This window comes from Macrobrachium nipponense, chromosome 22 (assembly GCF_015104395.2).
Source record: "Macrobrachium nipponense isolate FS-2020 chromosome 22, ASM1510439v2, whole genome shotgun sequence".
Taxonomy (NCBI): Eukaryota; Metazoa; Arthropoda; class Malacostraca; order Decapoda; family Palaemonidae; genus Macrobrachium; species Macrobrachium nipponense.
Window position 1 is genome coordinate 24,907,514 of NC_087213.1, and position 14,546 is coordinate 24,922,059.

Genomic DNA, 14,546 nt, shown 5'->3' on the forward strand with positions numbered 1-14,546 from the left:
ACCCCCGCCCCGAAAAAATATATATGCATATCTTGGTTTAGTCAAGATTAAAGGGTGTTAATGACATATCAAAACTGCATACTTAGCGCAGTGGCATTTCTAGATGACATGTCACTTTAAAGTAGCTAAAATGGGTAATATATATATATATATATATATATATATATATATATATATATATATATATATATATATATATATATATATATATATATATATATATATATAGAGAGAGAGAGAGAGAGAGAGAGAGAGAGAGAGAGAGCTATAAGGTGTCAGACACTTAAAACACGTTCACTGAGTGTTTGGGTATGTTCAATGAAGTGTTGCTGCGCTTCTCTTTATAGCTTCCTATTATATTATTGGTAGGAAACGCACTGCAACCGATACTATAAACTTGGCTTACGTGACAAGGTTAAAATATCCTGTTATGATGTTCGTGATTCTCTCAAATACCAATATAACTAAGATTTTTATCAGTTTTAAGTATTGCAATGAATATGACCGAAATATAATAACAGACACGGTGGTAAGATAACGACTTAGACAAAAGTTAAATGGAATCTTAATAAACAAACTTATATTAAAAGTGAGACAGTAATCTTGGTTACAGCAATATACCCTGCCCAAATTTCTTTTTCTTTATTTTTTACTGTGTGTGTGTGTGTGTGTGTGTGTGTGTTTCTCCAACCATGCCTAATGACTCCTCCTACTGAAAGAATTCCAGAGCTTATTGGTGGAACTCTTGCTAAGAGAGGAAGAGTCCTCCCCCCATCCCCCTCAGTAAACACTGTTACCATATAATTTTTCGAAGTCCCTCAAGAAGGTGTACCAGGGAAACCTGTGTCCAACTGTACTTACGCATTCAACATTAACATTATTTTAGTCTCTTGTGTCTTTCATTTACATTGAGCGTGATATGTACGCGCCTGTGTCCATTGCAGTTTGGCAAGCATTTATGTCATTTATCGAGTACTTCAGCAAGGGATTGAGCATTTCTAAAATTACCATTACCTGTCGTTGCCTGAGTGGTCTTTTCATTTTTTATCACAAAAGACTTGCATATACCGCAAGCACAAACCGCACAGTGTGCCACCACCACATTCATTACTTCCAGACAAGGAAGCCTACCAGTCAAGGACTGGCCACCACTAGTGCACGTCAGGCCTTACCATTTTACAGAGCCACTAATTCTTGACACTGTCCATCGACTGGCTGCTGAGGTACTCCCACCTTTTACTTTCTCTCCTCCACTATTACACTCTACCACGAACAGAGTGCCATTTCTCTTCAGTATACTTGAGTATACTGCATGTAGTGTCGTCCGACGGGACACACCAGCACACTACCAGTGCGACAAAAGGAACGCCTCCTCAAAGTGCCGTGCACCTGTACAGACGTACAGGTAGCCCTTTACCTGTGTGTCCGTCCTTACGGAACAACCATTCCATTCGTGTATCCGCTATCCCGGATCACTCAGTCAAGGAACGCCTCCTATAAGTGCCATTGCACCTGTACCAGCCGTACAGGTAGCCATTCTAACTGCGTGTCCGTCTTATGGAACGCCCTATTCATTAGTGTGTCCAGTACAAGGATCAGTGATTCTTCGGAACACTCCAAGGGAACGCCTCCCGAAGTGCCGAAATACCAGCTCTACTAGTGCTGTTCAAAATGAACGCCTCCTGAAGTGCCGTGCACCTGTATTGGACCTACAGGTTGCCCATTCCAGCGTCTCCCAAGTTAGGAACGCCCTTAAGTGTGACGTACACCGCACACCCTTTGATTTTCTCCCTTCATTAGAAGGTGCTATTCACAAAGTGCCACTGAGCACCCAGTCTTTTCAGACTTTTCATTACCACAATTGCAGAACCTATTTCCAAGTGAGTGCCACGTTGCAAAGTGGGCACTCCCATTCCATCCAGTACTATTCCTGGCTGCCATTATTTCTAACTTTGTCCGAGCCTCTACTGCAGCCTAAGGGAAATGTCTTCCCCTGCTTCCTGTGACTTCTTTGCCATAGAGCTAGAGAAGCTGCGAACCCTCATAACAACTCTGGGCAAGGAGGCCGGTCACACTGGACCAGCACTGGACCAGTGGATGAAGGCGCAGCAGGATGCCGCGCGCCTGCAAGAAAAGGAAGAAAGAGAAAACCAGAGAAAAGCCAGAGAAGCAGAGAGAAAGGAAAGAGAAGTAGAGAAGCAAAGAGAAGAAGAGAGAAAGTATGAGCTAGCTCTCAGAGGTGAAGAAATCACTCGGCAAGCTTCCAATCCCCAGACCATGAGTTGGACTCCTGGTAAGAGGTGGTTGCAGAGGTTCTGCACCACTTGTTGTGTGCGTGGGCATGCTGTGGATTCAGACCAGTGCCCAAGTCGATCCCTACCTTGGGATGAGTGCTTCCAGGGTGAACTTCTCCAAGGCTACCATGTAGCCCTCCCTGATGAACAGTCTCCTACGGCCTATCGGTGGGTACACGTCATGGCCGACGCTGAAGCCCAGGTCTCCCTCATTGAAAGAAAGGCATTGCCTAGGGGTGCCAAAATCCAGAAGGACGAAGAAATTCAATTTAAATGGATTGACGGTCACCTCTATTCTGTTCCTTCGGTCCTTCTGAAGGTGGAAATGCCCTTATTGGACCAGGAGACTAGGGAAACCACATTGTGCCACCTGGGCGTAGTTGACCAATTTCATGATGTTCATCAGGTTATATTGGGCCGAGATCTACTAAAGTCGTATCTCCCCTGGACGCAGCTCCCACTACCAGATGCACCGGATCGCTGCAGCATGCCTCATAATCAATCATCAGTTTTAGATTCAGAGGCTACTGCCTCCGATGTCACAGACATTATTTCTATTCCCAAGCCTGGCCCTGACCCAGTGCCAGAGCTAGAAGTTTCTGCCGCATCCTGCCAGCCTCTTACCATTTCACCGCCTACCTCCTCCACTTTGGAAGAGGTAAGCCCACCAGCTAACCCTGAACTTGTTTTCGAGGGTGATTCAACGGAGGACTCATTCACCTCCCCACTTCAAATCACTGCCAGAGAGGACTCTTCACCTGTGCCAGAGCACACTGCAAGCCTTGGTGACTCCACAGATTCGCAACCTGTGTTGCCATCTCGGCCTTACCGTCCAGTGCCATGGAAGAAGTTCTGGAACAAGTTCTGCCGAGACTGTGGCCGCAAGGGTCACATGTCTGCCAACTACGGAGGGTGCGCTAATCACAATATTCCCACCATTGCAATGGCCGTTACCAATCCTTCTTTACTAGGACCCCCAGCTAAGGGCCCTATAACCGTCGCACCCCTCCAAAGCCATTATCTGCCAAGCCACATTAGAGCCTATGATGACTCTGGCGCTCAAATCTCCCTGATACGGGAAGACCGAATCCCCCGAGGGGCTAACATCGATAGACGTCAATTAATCACCATTGAAGGTATCAACCATATCAAGCTGATCCTTCCGACCATACAATTGAGAGTCACCAGACCTCACTTCTCCAAAGTTTGTACCCTTGCAGTTGCAAGCTACATTCCAGGAGGTTACGACCTCCTCCTAGGGCAAGACATGAAGTCTCCCTCTCATTTCAAAAAGCCTAGGGGTCCTAACCCCACGTCAAATCGCTCCAAAGCAAGGAGTCATCGAAATTCTACTTCCTCCAGGAAGTACGTCCACCAACAGTCTCCCCCGTCACCAAGGAGGGAGATTGATCATTCACAGTTCCATTGCAAAACCTGCAACGTACTAAGGCACTCCACGAATTGGCCTAGGTGCCCTAGCAGACTACCAGCAGCGGACATTGTCCATTTTCCACAAGGCTTAGCCTTCCACAAGAGACAGGAGCCTCTGTCTCCCATTACCAAGGGCCCGCTGAGAGGTATTGCACCTCCTGTACCCATCACAGGTCCAGTCGACCTCAACTCTCTGCCAGTGCCACTTGGCAGCACTGAGCAGTGCCAAGCTCCGTCCAGCCTGGACGTAGAGCCACCTCAACCTTTGACCTCTGCGCCTGGCCCTGAGCTAGTGCCGGCGCCTAACCTTATCAAGGATCCTCCTACCGGAGATCCTCCAACAGGCATGGCGCTTACCGCAGCCCATGGCCAATCTCCAGTCCATGATTCTTCTTCACCCTCACCTCTGTCACCCGAGGATGAACCTTCGGCAGACCTTACCTTCACACCTCCTCTGGACGACCAGGAACTGCCCGACCAGGAGTCAGCCTGGAGTCTTACCCTTACAACGGCTGTCGCAGCAGCCGAAGTTAGGGCCTCCCCTGCAGTAGGTTCCACCTCTACGATGGTTGCTGCAGATACCGAAGTAGGGTGTTCTCCTGCAATCCCTCAGGCTACCACTGCCTCTGCTCCTGATGGCATCTCTGGCCTTACCCCAGAGTCGGTGCCTCCGTCTACTCCTAGGATTGGTATAGCCAGGTCCTGGAGGAATAAGAAGAAGAAGAAGAAGGGACGTAATTAACAAACTAACCCAAGAGCAACATGCTCTCCTTGACACCTGTGCCCAAGGTACAGTGTCACATTCATTTGCAGAGTGATCCTGACACCTACCCAGAGAAGGTAGCCAGCCTGATCTCTGCCAGTAAACTAACCCTCTAACCCCTAGAAATGGTAATACTAACCCTCATGTACGTGTCATAATTACCTCATTACATTTCCATCCTGGTACTCTACTAACCACTCCTCATCCTCACGCATCATTACCTCATCTCATGTACTTTAACAATTCAGTTGATAAATCACTGCTGTGCGTACCACACTCTGGAATGATTGCGTCTCTAATTTAACTGCAATGAGTAGGTTAGGCTAATGATTTAGCACCAGGGCATTAGGGTAGTAGCAAGTAGAATTTTCAAGTAACCTTGCATAGGGGTAGAGTAGACTGTCGTCCCAGACGACCCGTAGTTCTCATTTAGGCTAGACTACATTAATTCCGTAAGTTCGTAAACTTAGCATCTCCACCTATAAGTTAGGTAGTCCACGGTAGTTAGCCGTATCGCTGCTCTAAAAACTTCAGTTAGAGTAGGAGAACTGGGTAGTCGAGACGATCAACTTACTTAGCCAAGGCCTTCACGCCCGAAAAGGAGTGAATGCCTTCTTAACAGGGGGAGCTGTTACATTTATTGACCGTCTCGTCTCCCCAGTATATATTTAATCTATTTTATTTGTAAAAAAGCAGCCATATTCCCCTAAATATCAGCTGATTTTAGGCGGGAACCCAAAGCACACCAGCCAGAGATAGGAATTTCCTGTTAGAAGGGGGGAAATAAAGACTTCTCAGCCTTAAGGATGTATCCCAAAGGGAAGTGTGTAGGTAGTCAGGTACTTATTAGGCCTACGTCTTAAGCTCCTTTTTCCTGTGAACCCTCTGCTGGCTGTATGTTCTGTTTCCAGGATGCCCTGCTCTTGGGGGGTTAAGCTGACCCCCAATACCCATGCTGCACACCTGCCTTCGCTCTTAGTCTCCTCCAGTCGTGACCTCGGACGGATGTCCAGTCACCAGCCTTCCAATTTAGGCCTACCACGGCGTTACTGGCGCGCCCAGACCTGAGACAAAGCCGATGCCGCATTTTTACAAAGGTCCACTTATTATGGCACCCAGGTACGTCTTGTGAAACAGCATATTGCCAGTTCCTTACCTCCTAGTGTCGTAATTACTCCCCATTTTCAAAATTCAAACTTCTAACTCAAATGAACATTCCTTTGTTCCTCTCACTGCCTTGTGGCCGCATGCTTCCCTTGTGTGATCGTCCCAGACAAATGAAGTCATTGCATACCTCAGTTAAACACTAGAGTTCCTTTTCCCCAGTGTTAGAGAAACTGAATAATCGTAACTTGTGCAAGAAGTCCTTTTTTTTATCTTGTCTAATCTGGGATCTTTTCCAGATTCCCTGAGTCATGTGTCCAAGTCTTCGCTCCCGCAAGTGATGCTTTACCGCAAGACATATGAACAATTTTGAAAGCCAACTTTTACGGGAACCTCATTTTTAGCCAGCTATCCCCTTGTGAGAGATAATATTGGTCCCCACGTGTGGACAAGTTGCATTTACTCTTTCCCAGGCTATTAAGCAGCCTCCTGTAAATAAATGTATGTAAAGTAATTAGCTGAGTTTTCTGGCGACCTTTGCCTCTAGAGTAAATTAACTCTGTAAATCCTTTTAAGGTAAGTTCAAGTAATTTATTCTGCATTTTCCCTCAACTATTTTTGTTTACGTATTTGAGCCCCTTCAGGCCAGGGCTAAAACGTAACAATATATATATACAACAATATATATATACACATGTATATCCCGTGCATGATCACGGAAGCAACGGCACTGTATATCTTAACTTTTAAAAAACTAAGGTGAACAAGATTTAACACAGTTCAAAGCTAAAGATGACTAAACATAAAAAAAGGAAAACAGGCAAGAAGTAAGGAAAACAGAAGGCCAATTAAGCAATAAACAGAGGTGTGGAAGAGGTCAGGATATTTAACTATGGGACGAATGTTTTTCAATGAAAACCGACTGACAAGTTACTGCTCATGCTATGATATTTATTCCAGAACCGTTCTAAAGCAAAGTAATTGTCGTTTACCTTGGTATGTTCATAAAAAGAAAAAAAAATAGCTAAAGGAAAAAAGCGAATAATTTTAGCTCAGGGTAAAATACCGATGGTTCAAGTCCATTAGAGTCAGCGTTTCATTAATGATTAGCGTGCAATTGAAACGAGCTTTTTAGCTCCAAAGTGGAATAAGCAGCGCAGCAGATATGAAGTGATTAGGTTAATACATTTAACATGTGAAGTCACAATGAACATTCAGTTTCATTCGCTCGTAAACATGCTGATTGTATAATGAAGCGTAATTTATGGCTCATTATTACAAATTATGGACAGTATTTTCATATAGAAAGTGTAAAGTTAATTGCGAGATAGAAACTCTTACTATTTAGTATTCATAAATGCACGAAATGTATGCGTATGGTTTATGTGGTGCTTTTCATTCGGACATCCCTTAAATTTCGCGGATTTCAATATAGTACATACATACATCTATACATGCATTCATACTTATATGCATAGAACACAAAAATATATATATGTATATATTTTATAAAAAAAAATACCCAAGCATTGGATCCACCTCTGTATTAGTTTGGTTTTATACAGTAATCCAGCGTCATATTTGCGCGAATGGACTATAAATTTGCTGTATTACACATCAAGCTTTTTTAATGGGCAATTTGGAACGGCATACTAACGGTTAATTTACGCAGTAATTCCATGATAAACTCAGATTTGAATGCTGCAACACAATTTACGATTACGCATATTTGTGACTACGTGTCATGCAAGTGAAAAACACGACTCATTCGCCCAAGAATCATCCATAAACATCAGATGGACTAGAAATATGTGTATTTATCCTAAACATTACATAAACGGTATATAAATTCACCTCGACAGTTATTCGGAGTATGACCGGGCCGTTGGAACTGCCAAGCATGGTTGCTGGTGGGCGCTGTAGGAACTTATGTTCGTTTCTCTCTTGTGCTAACCTTTTCACCTTTCCTCGTGGGTACCGCTACATTTCTCATAATTTTAGTGTTAATAACGTCCCAAATACTTCATGAACAGTTCATCTACAGAGCCTCAACGTGATTTTGTTTATCCTTTGCATTCAGCACCCACACCTCGCTTCGGCAAAGGAGAATTGGCTCAACAGTCACATTGGTCTGAAAAGACAATGCAAGCCTTTTTCTGATCTTTTCTGAATTCATTGCAATTGAAATATGGTTACGAATCGTAAATGGCAACTGTATCAAACTCACTATGAAATCCCAGATAAGTTGAGAAATAAACAAGAGATCTTAGAAATCTTTAAATTGTCATGAGAATCAAAAATGAGAGAGAGAGAGAGAGAGAGAGAGAGAGAGTTTCGAATGATCTCTTGTTGAGGATCTGCTGCGCCCCTTAAGTAAGAAGATTCATGCCTCGGCGAGAGATTTTTATAATGGCTCAAGGTATATACTCTGGCGGAATCTTTCAAGTTATGGATAAAGCTTTACACGACGTCCCCTTCGGCGAAAATATAACAGTGAGCTGCCAGTTATGCGTCAGCTAATTGTTGATTCCACTTTGGAGGATAATCTTATATCGCACAAAAAAAAATTCTTGTCATGAATATTTTTTTTTATTTCATTTACTGTGATCCGTTATACATGTCCACATTGATTTTGCTATTTTTTGATAAATCTTTGGGAGCTCGATATGGCGTTTATTTTCTGAAGTAATTGGTTTTTAAATTATGAATCTTGTTGGAGTGTCGTCCAAGAATCCACCTGTCCTCTCTCTCTCTCTCTCTCTCTCTCTCTCTCTCTCTCTCTCTCTCTCTCAAGATGTCTGCGTGACCAGGGTTGTTCTCAACAGCCATAATCCGGATTAAGAAAGGTGGGCTGAGAAAGGGCGTCGTTATAACATTGGAGTCTTTACAATAATGGAGTCTTCGTGATAATAGAGTCTTTATACTAAAGTAGTGTTCATGATAACAAAGCCTTTATAATAATATGGGACCAATTATAATAATAAGTGTTTTCTTATAATAGTAACAAGTAAGAAATTCGCCGAAGAAACTTTGACGCAATAGAGTTTTCTGTACAGCCGCTACAGCGTGTAATCAAAACCACTGAAAATAGATCTATCTTTCTGTAGTCTCGGTATAATGATGTATGAGCCGCGTCCCATGAAACCAACCACCACCCTGTAGTGGCCTGTCCTATATCGTTACCAGACGCACCATTATGGCTAACTTTGATCTTGAATTATTTAAAATCTACTTAGGCTACAGGGCTGCGATCTGGTATGTTTGATGATTGGTATCTAATCTTTGTCTGTGTGTCTGTCCGTCTGGCTTTTTCTGTATACCTAAGCATGTAGAGTCTACGTGTGTATGTGTCCGTTTGTATTTTCGTTTACATACACACAAAATTCTGGAGGGCCTATAGTTGAAGAATAAAACTGGAGCTGTAATCAAGAAGAAACCTCTTGACAAATGTGCCCGATTAAAGGCGAGCGAAAATGATCTTTCCAGTCTCTCCCAAGAGGACGATTTCCCCGTTCCAGAGGCTTGTGACGTTTTAAGGACTTCGCTTCAGAACGAGGAAGTATTAGCCAGTTTCTCTCTCGAACAGAGTAAAATCCACTTAGGGAGATTGACTATAATTTTTCTGTAATGAATTTGGTATTAACCGAACTTCACTTTTGACTCTGATAGATGAAGCTGGAGCAAATAAGAAAAAAATTAAGTGCATTTTTTTTCTATAATCTATCTCTTATTCACGGTGATTGATCGTATTGAAGATTGTTCAGTGTTACTTGTTTATACTGATTTTAATCGTCGTGCCAAATTGGTCGGGAATATTGGTAGTCAGTTAGAAGCAATTGTCTTAAGAATTGTGAATCACCTTTGTTTGTATAAATAGTAATTATTGTAAAATAATAGCTGCTGAACAAGAATAAAGAAAAGGGTAAAATTAAGCTCTCTGTCTTTATGATATACTGGTTAATAAACTGATGGCGATCTACTCCTCATGGATGGCTAATATCAACACACATTTTAATCCTCGAATATGTTTATATATGTGTGTGAATACTTTTATATGTATATATGTGTACATATACACACTATATATATATATATATATATATATATATATATTATAGTATATATATATATATCTATATATATAGATATATAATATATATATATTATATATACTATATATATATATATATTATATATATATATATATATATATATCACATTACCGTGACTCATATATACACATCGAGCTACAAATGTCCTTTAATATCCAATTCACTCTACCCCGGAATCAATATATTTTCATATATGTTAACCGAAGGGGAATTTTTCAGTTGATAATAATTGCGTCCTTTCGTAGGTTCGAACCAGCGCCCAGAGGGCTGAGGAGGAATCAGGACTCCAGTGACAATATATATATGTGTATATATAAATATTGTGTGTTGTATGTATGTATGTGTGTGAAACTGAAAGGCTCATAAAAGCAAGATGATCACCAGGAACGACGTATTTTGCTTATGAATTTTGAATTTATGGTCCGTTTAATTTCATAACACGCTGTTATTACAGTAAACAATACGGTCAAAATACTAACGAATTTAATACAGTAGATTTAGAGCAGTTTGCCTCATTCATTCAAGTGTTATTTATTCAGTTTCTTGTTTTTTTTGTAAAATACAGGTAAAATACAGGTATTAAATATAATTATGGTACTAGATTTGTTTTAGCATAAAAAAACATTTTGAAAGAACTGATAAAGCAAGGCAGAAAACGAGCTAAAATTAAAAACAAGGTCCATTCACTCACCCAAACTGAGTATTATTAAGCCTACGTGAACTGCAGTACATCAGAATGCACGTTTAAAAAAATAAATAAAAACAGATATCGGCCCAAATTTTTGGAAAACATACAAAGAATATATTGGGCTTAAAAATCCGGCAGTAAACTTAAATGTTGCTTTTTTCCAAATCGTATTATCCGTTTGGCTCAATACCTATAGGAAACGCGAAGCCAAGAGATTTAACATTTCATTGTAGTTATCTTTATAGGATGCAACACTGAACATTTTTATCGGTGATTTTGAAAACATCCTCTGGATAGCGATTCCTACGTAGGAAATTTATCGTCCCGTCCAGCAGGAAGAAGGTATTTCTTTTTTAAATCTGATACCTGAACTGGAAATGCGAGACGAGGTCCATTTTGCCTAATGAACGGGTAATTCAGTCCAGTAGAACATTACATTTTGTTTCCAGCGTAATCACGCACACTAATTGAAAGGGAGCAGAACTCAGGAACATCCAGTTAGTTCTCTTCATATGAATGCTTTCTTTTGTGTAGGATTGATACACATACATACATACGTACATACATACATACATACATATATATATATATATATATATATATATATATAATATATATATATATATATATTATTAGTATATATATATATATATATTATTAATATATATATATCTATATGTATATATCTATATATAAGTAGTATGGAGACAGGAGCAATCACTCAGGGATAGACATATTGGAGTAGGGAGACGCGTTCTGTCTTTCATCCATTTATTAGCGCCGACGTTTCGTATCAGCTTGATACATTTTCCAGGCTGAAACGATTACACATCAATTGCGTATAAGTAAAAAGATACACACAATGTTTACCAACACCAAAATTAAAAACCTTTTAATAAATTAAGAATAAAAACAGAATAAAAACAGAAACACAGAATAACAGTGAAAGGGCTAGGAGCGAAATAGCGAATACAGAGAAACAAATTAGCTAAAAAATAATAATAATAATAATAGATATATATAATAATAATAATAATAATAATAATAATAATAATAATAGACGAACAAGACGCCTACCCACAGCGGTAGCGGAAGGAGAACTGACACGAAAAATTGTTATGGAAGGAGTGTAAACAAAACAACAGGTAATTAGGCAATAAACAGTTGGGTGGAAGACGATTGGTGGTTAAGAGAAGGTACAGTTAGCTTGATTATTATTGATTCAAGGGTGGTTAGTTCGTCTATATGTCGGGTTCTTCCTACAATATTAAAATGACTGGCATCTATGTGTGTTTTGCAACTTTTACTGTGATTTCTTATGTTAGATTGTTCTGGATTTGATAGTCGACAACCCGTTCTATGGCTAATTCCTTGATGAGAGGAAATTCGGACTTTTAGCAGCCTCCTGGTGCAACCGATGTAAGTGCCGAGATCACATCTGGGACAATTATACTTATAAACGACACCGGAGGCAAACAGGGGGCTGATCTTATCCTTGACTTGGAAGAGTGAGCCGATAGTTCGGAGATTTATGGGAATTAGTTTCAAATTAAGGGCAGGCAATTGCTCATTGAATAGGGTGATGCATTTTTTCCTAAATTTATTATTATGGAGAAAGGGAAATCTAGCAAACATACGGAGCTTGGGGACACTATGGACTATTGGAGGTGGATTGAATTTCAGATTAAGTAGCCTATTAAGGGATCTATGAAAAATTGCTGGAGGGAAATAATTATCCTTAAAGTAATCAGCAAGGAAAGTCACTTCAGTATGAAAGGTAGACCAGCTTGATGTCAGATTAATGGCTCTATGGAGGAGAGTTGATACGGAATTCATTTTAAAGTTAAAAAAACATGAACTATAAAAATTGGTCCCCAGGCCAGTAAAGGTGCTCTTTCTATAAATACCAGTATGAAAGCCAGACTCGTCCTTGGATATCCTCACATCAAGGAACGGAAGTGAATTCTGTGTTTCTGTTTCAACCGTAAATCTAATGTTATGGTGTTGGTTGTTTAAATACTCAAGAAAGGTATCAGCATGGTAATTACATCTGAACAAGGCGAAAGTGTCATCTATGTAGCGTCTATAAAAGAGTGGGCGGAAATTAGGTGGGCATACATCTAGAGCTCGCTCCTCCAGGGAGCACATAAATATGTTAGCAAAAGTAGGACCCAGAGGGCTTCCCATGGCCATCCCCTCAGTCTGCTTAAAAACCGTATTATTAAAAACAAAGGGCGTATCCAGCACGGCTAATTCTAAAAACAACTTGAATTGAGTTCTATTAAAATTGTTGAACAAGCAATCGTCAGTGGGAAATAGCCTGTCTAAAATGATGTTGATAGTCTCAACAACGGGAACATTTGTAAACAGAGATTCCACGTCAAAGCTCGCCATGTACAGATCTGAGTCCTGCGTAATAATGTCATCTTTAAAGGAGGCCGAGTTTATTATTGTGTATTTATTGTGAGTCAGTGGTTGGAGTAAAGGGACAAGAAATTTGGCGAGTTTATAGCTAGCAGTGTTAATGGAAGAAAGGATAGGTCTCAAAGGAATTCCTTCTTTGTGTATCTTTGGCAGTGTCCCGTACATAAGTCCATATGTAGATCCTGTTACAAAAAGGTCCTGATACGTATTTTCATCTATTGCTTTGGTTTGTTTTAGGGTTCTAAGAAATCTGTTGATTTTATCTTCGGGTTTAGTAATATTGTAAAGGTCTGGTCACCAACTTTGGTAAATTTTGAAGAGTCGTTTAAAATGTCATTCATTTTTTTGTATGTAGTCATGTCCCTGTCAAGGATAACTGTACCTTTACCTTTGTCTGGACGAGTAATTATTACATTTTCATCTTTGGCTAGGTTTTTCAAAATGTCATAATCATTCTTGGTAAAAAAAGGAGCCCATCTAGTTTTAAGATTATTAAAAGAGCTGTGGGCGATCACAATTCTCAGCCCTCGCCCACAGCTCTTTTAATAATCTTAAAACTAGATGGGCTCCTTTTTTTACCAAGAATGATTATGACATTTTGAAAAACCTAGCCAAAGATGAAAATGTAATAATTACTCGTCACAGGGCTGAAAACTCTCAGTCTCCCGAGAGAGTTCACAAGGGTAGGATCTATGTTCCACCTCTCCTGAGGGATACCTATTTCTAAAGTATCCCTCAGGAGAGGTGGAACATACGTCCTGCCTATGTGAACTCTCTCGAGAGACTGACAGTTTCCAGCCCTGTGATTGGTTTATCAACAGCCAATTAGAAGCGTCGTGAGGGACTGGCCTAGACATCAAGTGCACGGTTAATGTGAATCTACTAGTCCAGACAGTCATTGTAACTTACATTATATTGTGGCATTTTAGGTGGCGCTTCCTGAGATGCAGTTCAATCAATGCACTACATTTACCAAAAAATAAAAAAAAGGTGTTGATAAAATAAACCTCGGAATATTTTTTTTTTACCTTGGAGGTTAGTTCGAAACTAAAATTGCATTAACCTTCCAGTTGGTCTTGCATGCACCGAGGCTAACGGACTCTTCGTAACTTGATTAAAGAAAGAAAAAACTTCAAGTTTGTGATTTACTTTTTGCCTCAGAGAGAGAGAGAGAGAGAGAGACTTGACTCTGTCTTCTGTGTTTGTTCTGTCGTTTTTCAATTCCAGACGGGACCAGGAATCCCAAATTTGGGCGGAAGCGTTTTTTCCTCAGAATTTCCTTACTTCTCTGATGCAAGGTTGCAGTTTAAATGATGTTTAATTAAGAGCCAATATCTTGTCCCTCTCTCGACACCAATGCTGTCGGACATTTCATCAGAGTGGCGGGGTCGGTGTGGGTTTGGCCTGCCACCTCGGTGGTCGTGAGTTCGATTCTCGGGCATTCTGGTGATAGAAGTTCACTCTCGACGTGGTTCGGAAGTCACGTAAACCGTTGGTCCCGTTGCTGAATAACCATTGGTTCCATGCTACGTAAAAAGCACCATACAAACAAACCTTATATAAGCTGTCAACAGATATATTCGCGTCGAATTGATCACAATAACTGCAAGAAACGCAACAACGTTTTATATACTCGACTTTTGAATCCTTTCATTCTTTAGAGCACCTGCTTTCAAATTTAACTCCTCTAAGTCATTTCCACTTGAAATGATCAGTAATGCGATCTATTC

At 40.6% G+C, this 14,546-nt stretch overlaps 1 protein-coding gene across 1 annotated transcript in view; it reads left to right on the plus strand.

Annotated features, from left to right (window-relative positions):
• Positions 1-1,983: 1,983 nt before the first annotated feature.
• LOC135198222 (uncharacterized) overlaps positions 1,984-14,546 on the plus strand; it is a 183,836-nt gene continuing 171,273 nt past the window's right edge. The window contains exons 1-3 of the mRNA XM_064225794.1: positions 1,984-2,293; positions 2,762-3,079; positions 3,812-3,924. Coding sequence (XP_064081864.1) covers positions 1,984-2,293; positions 2,762-3,079; positions 3,812-3,924 — 741 coding nt within the window. The remainder of the gene's footprint in view (positions 2,294-2,761; positions 3,080-3,811; positions 3,925-14,546) is intronic.